This window comes from Notothenia coriiceps, unplaced genomic scaffold (assembly GCF_000735185.1).
Source record: "Notothenia coriiceps isolate Sejong01 unplaced genomic scaffold, NC01 NC01_scaffold00002901, whole genome shotgun sequence".
Lineage (NCBI taxonomy): Eukaryota > Metazoa > Chordata > Actinopteri > Perciformes > Nototheniidae > Notothenia > Notothenia coriiceps.
In genome coordinates, this window is record NW_011335602.1 from 1 (window position 1) to 24,208 (window position 24,208).

A 24,208-nucleotide genomic window follows, 5' to 3' on the forward strand; every position below is an offset into this window, starting at 1 on the left:
AGGGGCTGTTGCCATGTTTCACAGAGGAGAAGCAGATCAATGTTATTGTCCAGTAGGAGTTCGTGTATAACAGGTGATTTGTTGGAGGTTGGTGGTGTAGTAGGCTGAAGCAGCGGGAGAGATAGTCCAAGCAGCAGATGAAAGGTAGCAGCAGATGAGAGTAGCCAAGGTAGTGTATTTGCAGTGGTTATTAACTGATTGGCTAGGAGTTGGTAGGCAGTGAGATATGTGAAAGCAGCAGTGGACCAGGTGTTGGAGTGAGTGATGTGTGTGGTGTTGGTTACCCCAGACCGTCCCTGCGGCACCATGTCTGGACCTAGCTACCCAACAGTAGACGAGCTGGTGGGGAGTGGAGGCTCCCCGCAAGAACGCCGGCTGGGCAGCCAGACAGAGTGAGTGTTGTTGTTGTTGATGTACGGCGGACAACAGGTCGGTCCAGGTTGGCACAATCACCATCACAAAACACACAGCGTACTCACCCGAGTCCAGAGCAGCGATCAACACACCCAGAGCCAGGAAAAACAATCCAGTGGTGTAATCAGGTAGTCCAATTGTGACGGGAGCCAGCTGTTAGCTTCGGTGGCTAACGTAGCATACAGACCGGGTAGTCGAGGTGACGGAGTGGAGCCAGCTGTTAGCTTTGATGGCTAACGTAGCATACAGTCCAGTAGTGAGGGAGCCTATGAATGGAAACGGAGCTGGAGAGATGCACAACGGAGTGAAGAGCAGCCTTGGATCGGCGAAAACCAGCATAGAGACCCGTAGAGAAAACAAACAAACATCCAGAAACAGTCCGGGGGTAGAAGCGGCAGTCAACAGACAAGACGCCAGCGTTGCTCTAGCACCGGAGGGACAGACGTGACGTAGTGAATATGCCGTGAGCTGATTATCGAGCCTTCATTGTGGTATGTACTATTGCACATTTAAGATACATTCATTTTCATACGGTGTTGATATGGGTCCAGTTCTTTTAATTTGTTCTTTCAAATAGTGTCATAAAGGGCTTATTTCAAAGAGAAAGAAAAAAAGACATCCATATGAATTAGCACATGTTTTTGGTCAAATGGAAAACTTGACTGTAGCATCACCATCAATCAGAATCAGATTTAGAATACCTTATTTATCCTGTAGGAAATTGGGTTTTCTGACAGATGCTCCATTTTAGAACAAAATAAATAAAAGCTATAAATATATAATACAAATAATATAGCTTAAAATCAAAACTAAGGGTATGAATGTTAAAAAATATATTAAAAAAAATATATAAAATATAGAACTTCTTATGTATAAATATAAGAAGTTATTGTATAATGTCCAATACAATATTAAATAATATAGCATAATTGTTATATTGAAATATCATTGGCAAATACACCAAACACAAAAAAATATATAATTGTAGCACTTTGAAAACTAATACACTACCACTAAGGCTTATTTATTGTATTTATTTGAGGCAAATATATCTGCATTTTTCTTGTTATAGGGTTTTACCTTGCTACCTTCACACAGAAAATAAATTAAATGAAATGTAGTTATGTGGCAGCTGTTTAAAATGTCTCTGGTGTTGTGCGATGTAAATGATGCACACTATTGAAACATGCTGTTGTATAACCATGTAAGAGCAATTAGGGTTGACTGAAATCGAGGATTAAAGGTCACATGGAGTGATTTGACTGAAGTGCTAAAAGTTGAAATGAGAGAACATCTTACCTCAATCAATTGTTGAGTGCTATCTTCACAATACATTGTGTTCCTCACTATAGTGCACTTAAGCCTTTCTAAGATGTCAGTAACATAAAATAACACCGCTTCTCTTGAAAAGCAATCAAACTTCAACACTTCTACCTTTTACTCCTGGGAGACCAATTTTCCTGCGCTTGCTTGGTTCAAAAACACTTATTGGAGCTGAGTTGTGTAAAACACGACGTCCACAAAAGGACATTAAATGAATGGCAGAAGAACACCTTTCTCTTTGACATAACAGCTCCATGTAATAATATCTGTCATATAGGGCAGCAAACGACACACCTTTTAAAACTCAAGGTTTTCTGATTAACTTGAAATATGTCCTTGCATGAAAGCGCTGACACATTCATCATGGTATTTCGACGGCGTGTTATTCTGCGCTGTGATAAAGTACTTTCTCCCACCAGCAAAGAATAACCTTCACCTCCTTATTGCATGCCACGCTGGTGATACATAACACAATCAGACAAGAGGATCATGAATTAATTTTGCGACCTGCGGGGCATTGGCATATGCAGCAGGTGCATCGATTTAACGTCCGTTGTCTCCACACCAACACATATGCACTGTAAAGATGAGTCTGCGCACACGTTACATTAAACTGTTTGGGCAGGAATATGAAGGTGAATGTCAGATATTAAAGCTGGTCTGAGTGTACAGACTTACTCATGAGTCGGAAACATGATGCTTTTTGAACACAAAGGAAATGACACTCTATTAAACGGAGCTATAAAAGGTTCATTTGTTCCATGGCATTTAAAGGGCACTTTTTATTGGTTTTCGGTTGGACAAAAAGGACAGGCATAACACCTATTAGTGGTTGCTTTTATCTAAATTGAATAGACCTCCATGAGTAGGTTTAACTTTTTTCCCGTGCTAGGAGTTGACTTTGGATTATTGGCCAAAGTCAACACTAGAATGAAAGAGGTCCAAATTCAAACAACATCATTATTCTAAGCAGGTTTTGACGATGCACTGTAGTGAGTGCACAATGAAAGCGTTTTGAAACATAGTTCCTGTTTTGTTTATATCACACACACACACACACACACACACACACACACACACACACACACACACACACACACACACACACACACACACACACACACACACACACTTGAACACTCAGTTGAGCTTGCGACTACACATACTCATTGACAAATAAATGCGATTTATGTTCTTTAGCACAAAAGCTTAGAAATGAGCCCACATAAGACAAAGAAGAAGGCAGGGAGAAAATGAAGATACATGTTAATGCAGTATTTAAAATTGGCATATGTATTTTGAAGATGGACCTTTACAATATTAATAATATATTATTTGGCAAAAACAATGAGGATACTAAAAAAGACTTGATTTATGCTAAATTGACATTATTTTTGCCATGTGAACAAATCTGATCCTTACACAAATGCTGGAAAAAGGAAGAACTTTAAAATTAATTTGGTCTCAGTTTAAAGTACACCACATGACAATTTTATCAATAATTAATAATAATAATTCATTGCATTTTTATTAGAACGCTATTCCAGGTGCTCAAATTGTATCAATTTGGTCCAATACCGTTCAGTGAGGAGTTATTTTTATTCATACCTTAATGTTATTAAAATTAATCTTTGATACTACATGCAAAAACAGTATAATAAAAATATATAATGTATTACAAAAGATCTGTATTTGGCATGAAATTGGAACAAATCTGTATTCAAAAGAGATTTGAAATGAGATTGCTGTAAACAAATGAAGCCATTATTGAGAGTATTATTTAGCCTTGAGCTCCATTGTTGTCAAATGCATGCCACACTTTTCTTGCCCGCCTTATTAAGACTAATTAATTTGATATTTAACTAAAAAACTACAGCAGTCCTATATTTTTCAGTGATTGAATATTTGTTCACTTTCCCTCCTACAGTACAATATAATGTTGACTTGCACTTTAAATTGTTTGTGCAGCTAGACTTTTTCATGAAAGATGGCTAACAGCCACTGTCATTTGAACATGTCATCACTACTGTAGCTCACAGATAACAGATCTCAAGTGCCAACATATTTTCACACATTGCAATTTGACCCATCCTGTGTAGCGGGGCCTTTATCATCAGTTACAGTTTAACTCTACAAACAGCACACACACTTTGACTCTACTATCGGTTAGTCAGATCTTCTCCTGTTTCTTACACATCATTGCATGGCCTCGGACAGGAATGTTCTTGTAAAGGTCACACTCCAATGTGAGGAACATTCTGTCTTTCTGACTGGGGTACTTTTTCTCTCCCACCCTGCTGTTTTACTGAAACCCCAATGAGTATTGTGTTCCAAACTCTTTGGTTGGTTGACCCTTTTACAGCTCTTGAACAGGTCACAGACACAAAGAGTTTCTCTGTGACAGTAAGACCTCTGTGTCCTTAGCTCGGGGTCAATGCTCAGTCTTTGGGTACAGGCAACATAATATATAAGCAAAGGAAAAGGAAAAGAACATTAAAAACAACATTATGTAAATAATAAAAACTTGGGAGATTGTTAAGGAAATATAAACTGGAAAACATGACCAAAAAAAATGTATTCCAGCTTCCTACTTTTTATCCTTATCTAATGTAAGCTTAACTGCCAATTGGTCTGTTTATCAGAAAAAAAGCTTTTTTAAGAGACAGCACACTCACTCTCTTTGGAACTCAGTTATGATCAGTGATCAGGAACCACAATCAGAACACAAACACAGACAGGGATGAGTGCAGCGAGGGCAAATGGAAAACAATTGATTGGCTGAGTACAAAAAAAATCCAGCAACAACTTCACAAGAATATAATAGTAAATGCTACAGAACGTGAGCGAGTCTATTAGAGAAGCTAAAGTGACTATCAGACGGTGAGTGGGTGAAGAACCAAGGTTGATTTTCTGAAGAGATAATGAGCTGATGGCTGAGAGGTGTGAAAGCTGAGGAAGCTGAGGAGCTGATTGTGGGCAGTTGTGTAGTTGGACTGGCAGCCATGAACCAGGAAAGGAACAGGAGACTGGAGACACAAGACACACTGGTAACCCTCTAAACAAAATGAGCTCTAGTACTTGAACTGGTTCCTTACAGGGTTCTTGGAACCTTGGTGTTATCATGCCAACCAGCCTGCACTTCCACCAGTTTTGCCAGTGACGCATCATAAAGATGCGTCATTGACAAAGTGTGTTCCACAATGCAGAACAGAAGAACAGTAGTTGAAAATTGGTGGATTGCATTGGTTACCTGCCAGCCTCTACTCGGTTTTTAAAGATGTTTGTTTTTATCAAAGAAAGCGAAACTATTAATGTGCAAGACTCTAATCTCTTTATTCGAACTGCAGATTATGACAAGCCCACTGATATTGTCATAGTATACACATAAGGTCAAGGAGAAACTATTTTTGGCTTCAAGCTTGGAACCAATCTTCATGTTCTGAACCAATTTCATTTTTGGTTGAAATGCTTAAAAGAATAATAGAATATAATATAATCCTTTATTGTCATTATACAGGTATGAAATGGGTTAGGGTTAGGGTTAGCTCAATTTTTTAAGGTGCCATAAAAAATACAAAAACAACCCATTTCATACCTGTATAATGACAATAAAGGATTATATTATATTCTANTTTTGCTTTAAATTGAATTTTAAAATAGTTAAATAACTTCACAATTTAAAAAGGTTTGCAACAAGCTTTTGCTTCAAAACGGAAAATTTTTTTACCTTTGTTCTTCAACTTCGCGGCCTTGAAATTATTAAACTTTTTTTGGCTGAGTTATTTTAGTGAAAAAAAGACTTATTGGGATACAACTTTTTCCTTTTTTCCTTTATTGTTTAATTTTTGACAGAAGTCAGGGCGAACAGTTTTTTTCACTTTAAATTGGTACGTTAAAAAAACCACCAGCGTTTAAAAGAAAAAAAAGAAAAGAAAATCATGGGTTAAGGACTTCAAAGAATTTGATTATGTGTGGCACCGATTACCTTGGCTTTTGGCCCCGACGTAGAATGCCGAGCCGAATCTAATTTTAGGCCTAAATTGTAAGAGAATGTATTGGTTTGCTTTGGAAACAAAATACCCTAAAAACCGAAAGGTATAACGCAACATGCTTGGGTAGCTAACTTTTGGCTTAGGCCCACAAACTTATTTTTGTACATTTTCATTTTTTGCCGTGTTAGAAAGTGGACGGCTTTTTTTTTTTTTCAAACAGTCACAATTAGTTAGGAAGGGTTTTTTTTTAAAAGCTTTTACCATGGCTTTATAAATTGGTTCCCATTGTTTTTCATGGCCATTTCTTTACTTGAATCCATTATTTCCATGTTAAATTGGTTCTTACTAGAATAAATTATTTAATTGGTGGGCGAATTTTCGAGAAAAAAAAAAATTTCAACATTGGTTTTTTTTCTCAATACAGCATCCTCTTTTTGGTATAAGTTTTAACGGTTTTGAAAACTTTTGGGCCCCCATTTTTTTTTTTTTTCCCCACCCCCCCCAGAAAAAAAAGGGGGGGGGTTTAATTTTTCCACCTTTTTCCTCTTTGTTTTTTTTTTTTTTTTTCCCCCCTAAAAAAACAAAACCCCGGGGGGGGTCGGGCTTTGGTTGGGAGGGGCCTTTTTTGCCTGGGCCCCCCCCCCGCCTTTTTTTCCCCAGGGTTTGGGGAAAAGCCCAAAAGTTGTTTTTTGCCTCCTTTGGGGGAAAATTTTTGGGGGTCGGGGGGGGGGAAAACACGTTTGCCGGGGGGGGAGGGGGCCTTTTGGGGTTGCCTTTTGCCCCCCTCGGCCGCTTTTTTTGGCTTTGCGGGAAAAGGGGGGAAGCGGGGGGACAAAGGTTTTTTAAAAAGGGGTTTTTTTTTTTTTCCGGGGGTTCGACGGAATTTTTTACCAGCGAGAACAAGCCGAAACTATCCTGAGGCCCCACAAACCTCACAGCGAAGTTAAGAAAAACAATACGTTGTGGTTGATATTGAGTAAGAAAAAGTTTTAACGCTGTTGAGAATGGGTTGGCGGAGCATGGCTCAAATTTATCCCAAACTCGGATCTATTCCAGCGTTCAGGGAGCTTCTCGTAGGCTCTATGCAAGTCACTGGGACTCCCTGTTAGTTAGCCAAGAGATCCTGGTGTGTGAGGTGCTCCGGATTGGTCCATTTGGGCCAATCCGGTCATTTGTTGTTGATTTGGGTGTTCACACGTCAAAGTGCCCAGGAAGCAAACAATTGAAAATGAGAAATCTCCAACGAGGCGTTCTGGGGCAGCATAGACAGGTATTTTCTGTTTTAGAGTTTTACTCGCTACAGGGTGTACTTTGAGGGTTTTTGATTCTGCAGACCGTTTACATGCAGAAAAACCTTCATAACACACAAGGGGACGGGAAATAACTGGAAAAGCATGACATGGGCCCTTTAATATGCATCATCGCAGTTGATCTTTTGGATATAGTTAAGGGTAAACATGTGTATGCATTCACCTTGCCCCTTTTGAACATGACGGAAACTATTTGAGAATTTTTTTTTTTTTTATACCTTAAAAGATTAAAAATATATATATATTTTGCTTCTCTTTGTTATTATTATTATTAATTATTATTATTATTAGTTTTGTTTCTAACATGTTCAATAAATTGACTAATGAAAAGACCTACTACGGTCGAGTCCCGGATCCAGTACAAAACACCCCCCTTCTCTGAATCTGTGGTGCTCTGCTTTCGAGTCCCCACTCTCGCCTCCGATCTGTTGGAGACATGGCGTTCAGTGTTGCAGCCCCCACCCTCTGGAACGTTCTTTCCGCTGAGTTCTGCAATGCTGCCTCCCTGGACATTTTCATTGCCTCCCTGGACATCACTAAAAACTCACCTGGTCACCATGGCCTTTGACCCCTAACCCATCACAGTCCCCCTGCTGCCACTCCGACTGCAATTATTTTGTTTTACTTTGATTGTTTTTTTTTGTTGTCTGTCCTTACCATATGTAAAGCAGCCTTGGGTCCCTTGAAAGGCGCTATATAAATTAAATATATTATTATTATTATTATTATTATTACTACCATTTTAGGCTATATAATATTTTTATTAATAGAATTTCCAATATAAAATAGCCATTATTTAAGTAATAATTTCCTTTCCTGAACCACCAATTGTTTTCTTTATGCGCCATTGGTATATACTGTATACACCCTACATCTAATTTATCTAAACAAGGTGACTGTCTTGAATCTGAAGGCCACAAGACTCTACTACAATTATGCATCTTTTCAAGTTTGCTCCCCCACTTTAAAACATAACCTTGCGCCCATGGCAGCACCAAAATAAACACTTAGGGAGAAAAGATATAGCCAGTCAAAGTCTGTAAACAGTAAAAGGTCCAGTAAATGAACCGCAGGCCGTGACACACTTTGCAATCACTGGCCACTCTGTCACAGCTTGCCCACTTCCTGTTTCCCAGGCAGTACAGGGACATTTCCACTCCTGTCAGGTTTCAGATACACTCCTGATTTTCCCCTAGCTCAAAGTGAAGCCTTCCTGCAAGAACTTTTTTTTGGTCCCCAGTGATTCACATCACGTCATGTCTTCCTTCTTTGCCTTCCTTTCTGTCTTCTACACATTACTGTACTTCAGCCCTGGCTCCCCATGTTTCACTTCTGAGGACCTTTTGCATAATTATCACCCTCAGGTCTTGGAGTTTCAGAATCAGGGCAATGTCCTTCTGAGCAAGAGTTTCATGTTCTTCTAAATTCTGCATCTTTTATTGTGTAAGATTGTTGTAATAGTACGTTTTTGTCTCTCTTGTCTGACTTTCTTTTCGTGGTGATTCTTATCATTTGGAAATCCATCCTTTTGGGGTTTGAAAGGGAAATGTAAAAGTTAGATATTACTTGTACTTTATTTCTATTGTACAAACTCCATTCAGATTGCCTTTAATTGAAAATATGTAACTTCAAATTGTATTTGCCTCAACAATGTAGAGCACTGAACAGCACTGACAGCAGAGTTGGACTGGAGCGATGTTAGAAACCAAAATAATGTACAAGCTGATGACAGGCTCATGCTTGAATTGACTTGGTACAGTAACATGATTGCAACCATGGTGGCAAATGAATCAATTGCAGTGGACTGTTTGGGTTTGTCAACCAAGACATGTTCAACCACAGAAGCTGTGACAAGTTGATTCATGTTTTGCCAACAGCATATTAGAGTCTTTGCATCCCACCATGGTAAGTATACAGTGGGGTATTGGGTTATGTGGTCCAACACACAGATATACAATCATTTATCAAAACATATTGCGGTTTTAAGTCCAGACATTCCAGTCTTTGCAATGTGGAAGTCTTCATAATGACATCACATTTGAAACGACAATGATGAGGCATTTTACTCTGAAAAAAGAGTAGTCCAGAGGTAAAATGCTTAAGTAAATCTCTTGAACCCCAAGCCAAGTCAAACCATCAGAAGAATGGTTGGTCAAGTATGCAGTACGAACACATAAAAAACATAATCACATTATGCAACAATCTTGATAGATCACAGGGACAAACTCTTGCCGCAATGCGGGATCACTTCTAATGAAGACATACACCACCCAATGCCAAAAACATAAGGTGTTTAGGTGCTAGATCGCATGCGCAATTACAGGCTATACATTGCTGCGTCAACAAAATAGACTTTGAGTGTTTTATCCTCTATTTACTGTCTGAAAGTAAGGAACTCAAAGGCTGTGATCAGGACAGTTCAATAAAGTCTGGGCATTCCTTGGGACTTGCCTATAGCAGAGGTCAGAGAGCTGTAGCTGACTCACCCCAATAACTCTGATGACCACAGACAAGCAGACTCTGGTTCCCAAGCCCAGCCACAAACAGAAGGAAAGAACAGTGAAGAATGACTTCTAACCTTGTCAGAAGAAACTCATGTGAACCCAAACATGAGTTTGGGTTCACCCAAACAAAGATAGATAGATAGATATATAGATAGATGGATAGATAGATTTTTGGTTATGTCATGCTATATTATCCATCCACAACAACATTTTGTGATAAACATTTTCAGATGTAAGTCCAAAGAGTACATCATTTTCCACAGGTAAAATGAAGAAGTGGTTACTTCTTTCTACACTCTTTAAAACTTTCAGACCAAACTTTGTGATTCTTGGAACATTGGAAATACTAACAAAGATGATTCTTATTAGGTTTTTATTTAGTTAGTGTCAGATTTAAGTGGGTGTAAGTAGGTTCTTTGCCTGTTGGGAAAGGGGCTTAAAACATGTAGCCGTAATGGATTTACTACAAGGCAACAATTAGCTTAGCAGATATTGGGATTCACTTCAATCACCCTCGTTAGGAACTAAATTAGTATTCAATTGCAACTTCTGATTAAACACAATGTGTCCTAACAGCTGCCGGAGGATGTCTTACACCAGCTACAAACTCACTATCTGTTTTCTCTGCTAAGTCTTTGAGTAACCACACTCTACTGAAGGGTGACCATGATTAAAAGGCTACCGTTGTAGCGTCTGAAGACAAGTGACTTTGACTTAATACCACTGGGCAAAGATACATGTCCAAGGACTCTCTAGAGCAACGGAATAATAATAATTCAGAAACAATTCTCTATCGGAGCTGTGAAGGTGGAAGAGGTGCTACAGCTCCTTTTTCAATCGCTTGTCATATACTGTCCATTGTTTCCCAAAGAGTTTTGACTGCTTTCCAGTAACAACCTCAATATTTAATTCAAACAGTTTTTCTACTTTTAAGAAGGGCTCGGATGATTGTGTAAGAGCCTTGTTTGTTCAAGAAAAAAAATATTCATTTTCATTTTAGTCTCCTTCCCAGAAAGATGAGATTTTAGAACAGTATATTGCAAACTAACAATGTTCACACAACAATTTGTGTGAAGCCATCCATTTTCTTATCTCTTCACTAGCTCAATTGTTTTTTTAATGTATTTTCTTACAGCTTTTTTCTTCAGTATACAGTATTTTATCAAATTATGAAATGTTTTCTTTGTTTCTGCCTCTAAAAGTGCTGACACAATCTTTGCCAGGAATCCTCTTGAAACAAAGATGATGTGACGTTAGCTGACATTCTGTAGCTAACGCCGGTCACTCACCAAGATAGCTGCCCAGTTCTCCACTGGTTCTCCTCACACCACAGCTCAATTTCTCTCCGATGGCCGTTATTTCTTCTAATCCTTGGCTGCTCCTGGTCTCTTGGACGCCTAGCAGGCTCATAATTATAAGGTTGTGGTCCGTCATATGCATTCGAATATTCATGTTCAACTTCTTCTGTGTCGAAACTAGCATTGGGATCCATGTTTATTAATACGTTACACCGGCCGCTCTCCCCCTTGTTTCCCCTTTGTTACGTCACACGAGGCAGGTCACGTGGGGAGGCTTTTTTGANGTTTGTGTGGGCTCAGGATGAGTTTCGCTTGTTCTCGCTGTATCGTCGACCCGGAAACCTGTCCGCTCCTCGCAGCAGCGGCGAGCAGCAACAAGCCTCGCAACGTCCCGACCAATCAGAGCACACTGGGCTCACTGGGAGGGGGGGCAGGAGCTCCAACAAGCCGTTTAGGACAGAGAGTGAATACCTGGTGAATGCACATACGTACTATACAGAGATGCTGTATGAGAAACCAATGTGATTTTTCGAAAATTGCACAATTTAAATATATTCTAGTAGACCTCAACAATGGAAATATGATCAGTAGAAATGGCCATGACATGGGACCATTAATAGCCATGTAAAGCTTTACTTACTAATTTGTGAGCGTCCAACCTCTACAGCAAAATGATGTACAATAAGTGTGCTAGCAAAGTTAGCTAATGTTGCTATATTGGTTAGGTGTTTCAGCAACAATACATTTCTTAATTTAGCTAATTAGATTGGCTGGATAGTGGGCCAAGCAGGTAATGTCAACATATTCAAATCTTTAAGTCTACCATTTTTTTTAAACCTGGGTTAGGGTTAAATTAGTGAAAAACTGTGCCTGACTTTGTCCAAATAACATAAGGAAAAGGAAAGTTGTATCAATAAGTTCAATAACTCAGCAAAAAAGTTATATTTCAGCCCAAGGTTGAAGACAAGGTAAAATCGTGAGCAGCTGTGCACTTAAATGTGATATTTACTATTTATTCATTAAGCAACAGACACAATAATTAATTGATTATTTTCTTAGTTGCTAAACATTTTTCTGCCTCTCTCTTTCCTAGATGACAAGAGCCCGTGCCACCTACCCGAGGCTCCTGGTCCCTGTCGAGGACTCCTGACGCGATACTTCTTCGACAGCATGAGTCAGCAGTGCAAGCATTTATTTTACGGCGGCTGCTTTGGCAATGCCAACAACTTCAGAAGCATGGCGGACTGCCAGGCCAAATGTCAGAACCCAGGTAAGCCAGATTGAACTTTTAATCATTTTACAGTAAAGGCGGGCAAACAGCCAAGCTGTCCAAACACCCACATTATTAGGTTCTATTTCGAAACAATAATTACATCTGGACAGGTATTGTGTCCAGCAGCTGTGAATGCTCCAAAGACATTGTCATGTGATGGGAAATTGACTGTATCTCAAAAGAGGAAAAATAAAGTGTTACTCTAAGGCCTAATAAGAACCAAAGTGTCTACACCTAAACCTTATAAGTAAGCTGTGACAAAAAATATTTTTATTTTGCTGGCATTACCTTAAAGGCATGCAAGGTTTAGTTTATAACTCTGGGTTCACAACAAGCCAAACTCATTTCGTATTGGTGACATGATTGAAATAGTTGTCTGAAAATTAACTTTTGAATGAGTCTTAGCTGACCATGAAATCACATCCCACCTTGATTTAGTATTTGAATCGTTTTAAATTGGCCAAGGCACACTCAATTATTCCACACTTAGGCACAACTTCAAAGTAATTTAGATATTGAAATAGTCGCAGAAAATAACGAGTAATTTGCTCGAGTGTGACCAATTCTGCAAACAGCCCATGTATTGAAAATCGATTGAAAAAGCTTTTTTCTTTAGATAAGAAGATAACAATTTCAGATTGATGCCTCTGTCTGTTTTTTTAGTATTTTATATGTGTTTGCAGAACACCCTTTCCAGTCTGACACTGATGAGATTAATCTTGCTTTAATGATGATTGATCGTCCGGATTTAATTAAATCTGTTCTAAATATAGGCATGAATTACTTTGATTCATGTTTCATATATAGCTGTTGAGACAGATATTCTTTGATGTTACTTTTTCTATTTCTTTTCGTCAATATAGCAGAACCCACTGAGCCACCAGAAGGCCACATAATGTCTGCGAGAAGATCTGACATTGTGCAGCCGACCAGGATAACTGGTAGGACTGAATGTACACCACACTAGTAAAAGTGTTGATACTTGTTGTTCTTGTCTAAAACACAGAATTAAACTAGTAAAATATCATTTTCAGAATCAGAAACAGAATACCTTTATTAGTCCCACAGAGGGGAGATTTGCAGCGTTACAGCAGGAAAGAGCCACAGACAGCTTAGTGTTGCATATCTTAAATGCGTTAAAAAAGTACTAAGTTATAATATAATAAACAAACAACACAACAATATGCTAAAAAAGTACTAAGTTATAATATAATAAACAATAAACAATATCCTAAAAAAAGTTACATAATTCTCAAAAATACAGATCAAAAACAAATCAAATCTACAAATCAAATCCTGTAGCAGTTCTTAGGATTTAGCAGCCCGGTATATATTACAGTTATTAAAGATCCATATGTATATAAAGTATATATTGCACATAAAGCACATATTGCACATAGTTTGACGGTATTTAACAGCAGCAATTTACACAATCTACAAAATACAAGATAAATACCTTGTAACAGTAAAGGGTTTAGTAGCCAGGTATAAATTACACAGTTATTAATGGCATATATATATTGCACATATAGCACATATTGCACAAAGTTGGTTTGTATTTAGCAGCAAGGGGTGATATAGTCTGTAATTTTCAATATCTTTCTAAGAATTTGTTATCAGATCAACTTCTTTCAATCAAAAACTTGTTTGTGTGTTCAAGTAAATCAATCAAACACATTTAAAAAAGTGTAGTTTTGCAATCATGTGTAATTTGAATTATCTGCTTTCATTACAATTACTCTTACATACTAAATGTATCTGCATTGTTGTTGTTGATCTGAGTTTGTATCTTTATGGTTTATTCTAAATATTGTAAGTTGCTTTGGATAAAAGCATCAGCTCAATGAAATGTAAAGCATTGTAAAAGAGCGATACCAAGTATGTCTCTGTGGATGGAGTATGGATCTCATGCCAGCAGCCAATTAGAATAGCTTAGCATAAAGACTGGCAAGGGATACCAGATGTCTTGTTGGAGAATCAAACAACAGCTTGACAGGCAAAACTTTGCATGTAGTTGAAGCGAGATTGAAATTGCCATGAAACATGGTAGGGTTGCTACATTGAAGTGTTGGGCAGATGGCTAAACAGTTTTTTTTTGTCTGCATGCAGTCTTCATGCTAAGCTAACTATTATGACTAACAACAGATCCCCTGACATATGACTTTGTTTCTCAGGGGAATCAACTGTAGCTGAACCTCAGGTGCAAGCAAATGTCACTAATCCAGAGCCGAAAGGTAAGAAATAATATATATCAACATAACAAAAAACACACACACAGCTGGTGCATGCGCTACTAGCTACAGCTAATGTCTGTACAGTTGGTACATTAGCAGTGTTTAGCAATTAGGACTGCAAAACAATCCTGCATTAGCTTTAAGGAAAACATTATTGCTGCTTTCTATCGGAACACAAAAGATTATTCAGTGATTTCCACCAGGTGTGCTTCTCTCTCACCTCCCAAACAAAGAAGAGTTGAATTGCACACAATTGTCCAGTCAAGATGGCGGCAGAGATAGCCAAAACAGGGATTTATTCATCTTGTATCTTGCCTGAATGTGGTGTATCATAACTTTGTATGGAATTAATCTGCAGGCGCTTATGTTCGAAATGAGATTACCTGTCTTCCGGGGATAATGCACAAAAGGAAATAATTCAATCAGATATAAGCGTACTGGGACGGGACGGAGTGGCACAGTGGGCTGTGCGTTGATGATCAGATCAAGGGTGGCGTTGGGGAACTCCAGTTCGAAACCCGACCCCGCCGCCACTGCGTCAGGCCGTTGTGTCTTTGGGCAAGACACTTCACCTGAATTTGCTCCTGTGGGTATTGTCCACAGTACATGACCGTTACATGTGTGTAATGTGTATTTGTAAAGCGCTTTGAGCACCTGGAAAAGCGCTATAATAAATGTAAGGAATTATTATTATTAATTACACTGAGTTGCTGATAACAGTTTTTAAATCCATTCACCTTGAAGATTTCTGAAAATATTTAAGAGGAGATGTCCTTTTTCTGTCTCATCACATTAATGTAGACAGCGAGGAAGAAAGCCAGAAGCAGTACATGCAGTGATAATTCATAACAGAAGTCCCAGAGCAGCAGACATTTTGGATACATGAACTGTTGTTAAGCATAATCAAATCTATCATCCTGTCTTCAGAGTGGCAACCAGTCCATACTGAATTTCTCAGTTATGTTTATAACTCTAATTAAGCTCCAGTTCTTTTAATTAACCATTGTGTCTTGCCAATAACTTCACTGTAATAAAATAATAACTCCAGTTGCAGTGATGCATAGATGGTAGACAGCTTGCAAAATTACTTCCGCAGTGCGAGGCAAAGGGCAACATCGAAATGCATACTGTAGCTTCTCCTTCCTACAATTTGTTACGTATTCCCACTTATCATTTTTTTGGTGAATTAGTAGCAAGAGAATATATATCATCGTTCAGGGCTATTTTGTACCCAACAAGAGAGCACTCACCTGGACTGCTTCCCTGAACTCATTCAAGAGAGTTATAATTTTTAAGAATCCAATTTCCTTCTTTTCAGGAAATATAGTGAGGGGAAGATTCAGGATAAGTTCGCCTCAGTGCTGCCTCCGCCACCAGTCTATGTTCTTTATTTCCGCCATGAGATCTCCAGCACAATAATATATTTCAGAAACAATGCTGGCATCAAAGTAAAACACCTCAAGAACTTACATTTTATAGATTTAGAGGATATATTTTTAACAATTCATATCAGTCATCAATATCAGATGATTTTTTTACTGCTGAAATTAAATTGGGGCATTTAAAATTTGAAGGCATTAGATAATTGTCATAAACAGTATCTTGAGTATGATGGTGGTCTGCCAAGCATATATTCTTTGTTGAAATAAAATACTGACATCTTGTGGTTATACGATGATGTACATTCTCAGTGCCATTGGGAAAAGCTGTATTTTAGAGCTGCGTGACTATAGATCATAATTGCATAACAAGCTAAAGCAGCGTTAAGGATTTGATACCGCTACCACAACTATCAATTTTCATCTGGCCCTTTCTTAGAATAAACGTTTTTCAACATTGTGCAGTTTTGAATTTGGTTGAATTCTTAATGGTTTTTCAGTTAAATGATATTCAAAAAATGTATTCAAGCTTGTGAAATTCTTGCTGGCTGAAAAAAATTAATTGAATGTTTTTTGACAAAAAAATTTTTAAGGAACATAATAAATCAAATACCAACTGAAAGCCTGAAATAAACCTCCATTGGCTTTTCAAATTCCAATGTGATGTTTCATTTCAAACAACCAAAGTGGATTTATGGTTTATCAAAATATGTGTTTTTCTCGGTCTTGGGATTGGGGTTAGGGTTAGAGCAAAACAAGTTAACAGCCCCATTTATGTTCATTATACAAAAACTTTGGTAAATTATATTTTAATAAGCTTTCCAGTTTCTCCCTCAGATATCATGGTGGTGATTGTTGTGTTATTGAAGTAGAGAGGATTTTTTCTTGTATAACATTCTTAAATAATTATAATCAATAATACTAATAATATCAATATTGTTGGATAGTTAAGATCATTAGGTGAAATAGATGCAAGTTGATCCCAACAAATTAGTAATACATTTAGGCCCCGTTTACATGGATACGGTTCGGGTTGTATCTGCTACTTTCCTCTTTCGTATAGCCCGTTCGTTCACACGAGGCCGTAAGGGAACCACGGAAATGGACCCCTAAAACGATAACGGGTCCCAAGGTGGATAGATCTGCGGATGGAACGCTTTGGGGGGCTAAACGGCTCCGAGTGTACGTCCTATATGATCATTTTCCTGATAACGATGAAGCCAAAGCCCCGCCTCTCCCCACCTCTGCTGCTCACTGCTGTAGCATGGTCAGTAGCTACTGCTACTGACCATGCTACAGATGTTATTGTAAAAATATACAGCTCCTCTATCACAACCATTAGCAACAAGTGGACATGGAGAACTACATGAACTACATGTTGCTAAATCCACCGCGGAGAATAAACAGAAGGGCAACCAGGCAACCATGGTAACCATGCTCGGGGGGTCTTCTTCGCTACTTTTGGTGTATTTTGTGGTGGAAGTACAGCGCCACTTACAGGCCCGGCATATGTACTAATGCGTCTCCAGCGGGTCGAGCGGTCTCGTGTGAACGGACACGTTTATTGAGCAGATTGCGTGTGAACGGAAGACTTTTTTGATATCGAATTTGGTTCATCTTTGTTTGCGTTCCCGTGTAAATGGGGCCTTAGTATAGGGCCTTAGCAGTAGTGTTTTCCTATGTAAATATGTGTCCTGCAGTTGTGGAAAAGAGCACTCGTTGCTGCTAACAAGCTGTGCCTCACCAGGAAGCCAGCTAGAGAATAAATCAAAGAGGATAGCTAACACAAACCTGTGGGAAGCCATCATAACAACTCTCTTTTTCCAATCTTTCAATTTTAGTCTGAGAGCCTCCAGACAAAAATATATTCCAAAGCCAGACTGAAGCTTATGGTGAGGAGATGAGCCTGTGTGGAGTTAAAAGCTAAGAAAATGTAGATGAAAAGAAACATGAGTCTTCTTTAGGTGCTCCGCCTCCTTCATGACTCTTTTGTAAAGATGGAATGGATCCAAGAGATCCAAGTAAATCATGATATAACATTTCATAGACTAATGCAGTGTCTGTTTGGCCATTTCCCTGGCCTCTGGTATTGCTGCAGGCGATTTCTAGAGAACCACTCATCTAAACAACTTCACACTTGACACAGGGCTTCCTTGGGTATGTAATAGAGTGGTGTAGGCCGACCCGTAAATTAGCATTGCAAGGGCTCCTTTGACAAACAAGCAATGGGAATATTCGATTCTGGAATATTGCTGAAAATAATCTCTATGATACGTACACATTTTGTTTAGCAGGATAGTCTCCCGATTTAACACAACTTTTATGATTCTGGAAGCATAAATGCTTTTGAAGCCTGGTTTATTTGATTATTTAGTGGGAATGCTGTTAACAGCATTCCAACTAACTGTTATTCTACGCATGAAAAGTTTATTATTCCGCCGGTAATTTGGCCCTCTTCTCCTCCCGCATTGAACATCGCAGAAACTCCGTTCAAACATCAAAACGTTCAGCTTGGTCGGGAATCGATGGCTAGTACTTTTCTCATTCATAACTTTCATAATTCCAGAGATACATCCCATAATACATCCCATTTTTAACATTGAAGTCAATGGAAACATCTTCAGACTTCAACAAATCTTCATGTAATTCAACTGCTAACTGTTCATTCATACTTTCACTCAGACACCTCATTCTAACTTTAAAATGTTACACATCTTTCTGACATTATTCGTGTAAAACAACTTTTAAATCTGATTCTTACTTTTAGAGATATTAAACATTGTTCATACCTTGGTAAAGAGGCCTTCAGATTTTAGTGTGCGTGATGTCACAGCTAGAGAGGAGGACAGCTTGAAATTCGCATTCATATATATTCTTTTAACTGCCTTAATTCCAAACCCTACATTCTGAAACATAATTTATCATGAAAAACGTAGGAAAACCATCTCGTAGCTTGAAATGACAAATAATAAGCCAAATAATTAAACAAAATTCTTTTGAGGCATGAAGTGAACAAAACGTTCAACATTCCTCCATATAAACCCATTGTAATTTCAGACAGATATCCACGGAAAACTGCCAAAAGCGCCACATTATTAACCAAATACCAAAAATTCACCTCAGGGATACTCAACTTCTTGACATGCTTCACGTTTTGAAATTTCACAGATTCGTTTACGGTTCTTACACAAAAAGTTCACATGTAAGAGGTTATCTCTCATTCAGAACAATGAAGCCTTTGATCTCTACAGGCTCGTTAGCTCATTCTATAAAAGATCCACGCTGTGTAATCGGAACACGATGATGTCATGCACGCCATCTGACATGGCTGCAGAGCAGGCAGATTCAGATAGCAGTGTGCAAGCGGTCCAGACCGTGAAGACATCTACGGCATTGGTTGCCAACCTTTTTTTTACGCCAGGGCACCCTGAAAATATTTCTCCGACCGCAAGGCACTCACTTTTTGAGATTTAAAAAACGCACTAAAGAGGGGCTTAAACCTAAAAACGCGATTAAATAACATCCATAAATTGGTTTTCAAATGTGTATTTCATTGAATACGAACATTTTATAAACAAATAAGTTCAAAATGTCAACACATCTCTATGATGAATTCAATTATGTATAAACAGGCCTACTAAGTAGGGGCTCTGTTTGCTGAAAAATAGTAGGCCTACCTGTGTAAAACAGCAATAGCATATCAATACAAGTATATTTTACATTGGATTTCAAAAGAGGCAGGCCTATGATCAGCTTAGATAAATAGAATAAACTTAATAGATTGAGGGATGAACAATGCGCCTCTGACCTGACGTGTGGTCATGTGCATCATAACCACACTCCCAAATATGAAGCATTCGGCATTCGCTATCCAGCATACATACCTGATTGACTAAAATCATAAATCATAGCATTTATAAGAAGCATGCACAAAATTCATCATCCAAACATAAACATTCTCAGAGCCGGTTACACACGGTGCTATGTGCGAGCACTTGTGCCTGCTTTTGTGAGCGAGTCTCTGATGCGTAGGGATAGTGACAGGCGCAACGCGGAGGTCCTGCTCCAGCTGACAGCCGGGTCGCAGGGTCTTGTTTTTTGACATATGCGGTTAGGAAAACGCAGCTCGCACAAGTAGGAGTGGAAACTGTAAAAGCACCTTCGATGCACTCTCTGAGGAGGGATGGATACTCGTGTCCCACAAGCAGGCGCAAAATATATCCGACGTAGTCCCGTGCTTCAGTTTCAGGGAGGGGCGATCATAGATATAGCTCTCGAGTTCATCCTGAGCTCTGCGTTTAAACCTTGTGGTGATATTAATGTATTTTTAGACTCTTTGCACTCGCTGTTCCATCATCGAACTGTCATCCCTGCCTGTGTTGTTGAGCTAGGGCGTGCTTCTTTAAGTTATGTCACTATAAACATCGCATCTGAAATCATTGGCGCCAAGGATAAAAAATAGCTGCTCTGCACCGTAAACAATGACGACTGGACGTAAATACTGAGTTTTAAGCCTGTTTACAATATTTCTAAATCTGAGCAAATAATGGTTTTCTATTAGCCTTATAACTCCATTGTATCATGTACCATAAAATAAAGTGCTGATAGAAAGTGAAGTTTCATAACGTGAGAAAAAATGTGAGACAAAAATACGTTTTTTTGGGCGCACACTTGANTCCACAAAACGTTCACATGTAAGAGGTTTATCTCTCATTCAGAACAATGGAAACCTGTGATCTCTGCATACCTCGTTAGTTCAAATATAAACACCTGTGTCATGGAACACGATGATGTCATCGCTCCAACTGACATGCTCAGAGCAGCAGACTTCAGATAAAGGTTAAAGGTCCTCCCCTCAACATCTCTACGCCAATTATGGGGTGTCATCGTCATATGACGAAGGTCAAGAGAAGAGAGAGAGAAGAGAGAGAGAGGAGAGAGAGAAGAATGAGAGTAATGTAATAAAACACGGTTTTCTCATAACTTCAGTGAAAATACTCCAAACAGCCCAAAACTTCAAAGGTTTGGTAACAATGCAGCCATCAACGCATCTAAGCGTATTATGGGGTGTAATCAAATGCCGTTGCCATGGCGACAGACCACTCGCCATGAAACATGCTGTCACTGTAAGTCCAATGGACACGGTCCAATCGTCCCCCAATCTTCATTTGTATATCACCGGTCCATGCCTCAACAGCTCTACGCCAAATCTGAGATCTCACCATATGCCGTTTCCATGGAAACGCATCCCTCGCCATAAAACATGATGTCGCTATAACTCCTATGCAAATATTCAAAAAGTGCTCAAACTTCACAAGTGTGCTAACAGTCCAGCCGTGAAGACATCTACGGGACAGTTTTAAGATTTCTTCAAATGCCGTTGCCATGGCAACACAATGCTCGCCTTGAAACACGGTTTTCTCATAACTTCAGTGAAAATACTCCAAACAGCCCAGAACTTCACAGATTTGGTAACGATGCAGCCATCAACGCATCTAAGCGTATTATGGGGTTGTCATCAAATACCGTTGTCATGGCGACAGACAACTCGCCATGAAACAGGATGTCACTGTAAGTCCAATCGACACGGTCCAATCGTCCCCCAATCTTCACTTGTATCACCGGTCCATGCCTCAACAGCTCTACGCCAAATCTGGGATCTCACCATATGCCGTTTCCATGGAAACGCATCCCTCNTCTTCTCTCATCACACATTCAAGCCCCCAGTGTTCATGTATCATTTCAATCTAAATTATTCACTTTTTTCCTTACACATTACATTTCAACATAGCAGTTTAGCGTCAGATTTTCAGCAAAAAGCATTCCCACTCGCAATTTCTTCAGGAATTGAATTCTCTAGTTTATTTTGTCATCCTTTTTTTCTTGGTTAGTTTATATATAGAATATGGCACATTTCAAATACAAAGGCAATTCAAAGTGTTTTACATTATCATTAGCACACAAGAAAACTTTAATAAAACAAAATGAAAAGAAGACAATAAATAAAGGCATTAAGGGTAGTTAAAATGGTCATTGTCAATACAGATAATGCTGCAAGAGGTGCAGAAGTATAATGTGAAAATGATGTTAATTATCTCTGGAAAAAGCACTGGTAGGTAGAAATGTTTTTAGACATGATTTAAAAAGACATCTGAGTCTGGATTGTATTCCAGACCTGCAGAGCATAACAACTTGAAGCTTCTTCTGAGGTTAGAAAAGGGTTAGGGTTAGGATTAGTTTATGCAGTCCTAATTTCAATATATGAACTTTTCTTTCTCTCACTCCTGATTTACAGAAGTGAAGCCTACAGACCTGTGCCTTAGTCCGGTGGAAAGGGGAACATGTGATGGGGCGGAGAAGAGGTTTGCCTTCAACTCTAAGACCAATAGATGCCACGCATTCCACTACAGCGGCTGCGAGGGGAACGAGAACAACTTCCAGTCCCGGAAAGACTGTATCATCAAGTGCATTAAACGCAGAAAGGGTAAGGTTATTTCATGTATTAGCATTTTCAAAATGCATTTTATAAAAACTGAATTGGAGTTAATTATTATTAAAGAAATGATTCAATTGTAGAATATTCTTTTTGTAAGTCTTTTAGTTCAAAACAACAAAAACAAAATAAAGTTTTACACTATCATACATATTTCACTAAAGATAAAAAAAAAATGTATGTGGTAATTATTCTAGATTTGTTGATCAATTGTTTGGTCTTTAAAATATCAGAAACCATTTTACAATGTACATCCCAGTTTCTCAAAGTTAATGTTTTTAAAGGGCTTGATCTTTAAGTCCAAACTAAGACATATTACTTTTGTTAGGATATTAATCAGATTAGCTTCTTCAAGAAAATCTTTGTTAAAGAATCATGGAATTAATACGATATATTTTCGTTCTGTTGCAGCTCATGGGAGGGGGACGATTCGGATAAGGAAGAAAAACCTGAACAGCATCGTGAATCGCTCAGTCTGAACACTTGGCTCTGAATTAGATCCTGCAACACTGTGGAGCCACCTGTATTTATGTCCATTATGTTAAGTCTAGCTTTACTCATATCTATTGTTTTCTATGGGTGCAGTACTTGTATAAAAGTCATGTATTGTACCGAATTCCCTCGTCGAGTTTGAATGCAATTATAATCTTTATTTACTTTGTTTTAATCTTGACAAGGACACATTTGTCTTGCTGATCTCAACACTGATGCTGTGTGTATCAATGCTTGTTTTTAAACGTTATATTGTGTCATTTTGATTTTAAAATTTCAGGGCTCTACAATACGGAAATCCTAGTAGGAAAAACAATTCTGGAGATAAATGTTTAAGTCTGATCTAGATTGTTGTCTCAACTGTGTCTGTGACATTAGAACAGGTGGCGGAAAAAAAGTGAAGTGAAGTGCATTCATGTTTTCTGAGTTTCAACTTCCCCATGCACTATTTAACGCAACGAATATACAGTCCTATTTAAATTTTATATTGCAAAATGTTTTTGCCTGTCAATGTTTTTCTCCTTTCTTCTGTCACAAACGCAGAAGGAAAATCTGTTTAATTAAGACTTAGAGAGTTGATGACCAATTTGTTTTGCCTCTCCGGTCTTCCATGCTGTTATAATCATACTGATATCTTTTTTTGTGGGAAACGCCAAAGTTTAAGCATTATTCTCGTTCAATAACATGAATGCTTATTCTGCTTACATTATGTATTGTGTGTGCATAGTGCGTGATGTTTGTGTTCAAGGGTATTGCTATTGTTAATCAATTTGAACAGCAGCATTAGCAGATTAAACTGCTGGCTATCCGTATTCTAGGATCAACCACAACAGGATATGGAATGATGTCAGGCACACAGATTCATCAAGATGTCCTCACAGCTATAAATCGTTGTGAACAAGGCAATGACTGCTTTATTTTGGTCGGAATTAACATGAACTCTTTTTTCTTTTTAATCAATATTATGCAGTTTTGTAAATCACTGTGGCTCTCCTGCTGGTGTTGTTGGTAAGAAAAAACAGAAGGGGGCGGTGTTGTGTAAAGTACGTTTTCAAAGAGGTTTTCAGCACTGTCACTTTATTATATATCTTTTTATTATAATGGCTGTAATGAAATGTAAGAGTGTATATATATATATATATATATATATATATATATATTATATATATATATATATATATATATATATATATATATATATATTAAAGTTCAACTATCTTTCGTCCGGAATTATCTGCTTTATTTCCAGTATTTTGTTACCAATTTGAGTGTCTTAGCTTCTAATATTCTGAATTAATACTTAACTTCAAAAAAACTAAAACAAAATACATGTTTTCATTGTTATTTCATGTGCATTTTAAAAACGGCAGGACCCTGAGAATTTAAAAATAAGGCAGCAAGCTCAATGGAACTGCTGCTATACGTTTAGGACATAATTTGGCGGCGAACTGAGAACAAATGTAAAAGTAGTAGTAAAGATTGTTTGTTCAAAGAGA

The 24,208-nt window shown here is 38.3% G+C and overlaps 1 protein-coding gene across 1 annotated transcript; it reads left to right on the forward strand.

The window, feature by feature from the left end:
- Positions 1-5,847: 5,847 nt before the first annotated feature.
- LOC104940995 (tissue factor pathway inhibitor-like) lies at positions 5,848-23,771 on the forward strand. The gene is made up of 7 exons (XM_010766027.1): positions 5,848-5,852; positions 9,557-9,562; positions 11,935-12,111; positions 12,978-13,055; positions 14,289-14,348; positions 22,023-22,211; positions 22,632-23,771. The coding sequence occupies exons 3-7, from the start codon at positions 12,012-12,014 to the stop codon at positions 22,697-22,699; spliced, it is 495 nt and encodes a 164-aa protein (XP_010764329.1). The 5' UTR covers positions 5,848-5,852; positions 9,557-9,562; positions 11,935-12,011; the 3' UTR covers positions 22,700-23,771.
- Positions 23,772-24,208: the final 437 nt, after the last annotated feature.

What these genes read in the sequence shown, in the direction of transcription:
- LOC104940995 (XM_010766027.1), top strand. Translation starts at nt 12,012, where the DNA reads ATGAGTCAGCAGTGCAAGCATTTATTTTACGGCGGCTGCTTTGGCAAT. An exon ending in GGCCAAATGTCAGAACCCAG is followed by an intron (nt 12,112 to 12,977) that starts GTAAGCCAGATT and finishes TCGTCAATATAG; the next exon opens with CAGAACCCACTGAGCCACCA. An exon ending in GCAGCCGACCAGGATAACTG is followed by an intron (nt 13,056 to 14,288) that starts GTAGGACTGAAT and finishes TTTGTTTCTCAG; the next exon opens with GGGAATCAACTGTAGCTGAA.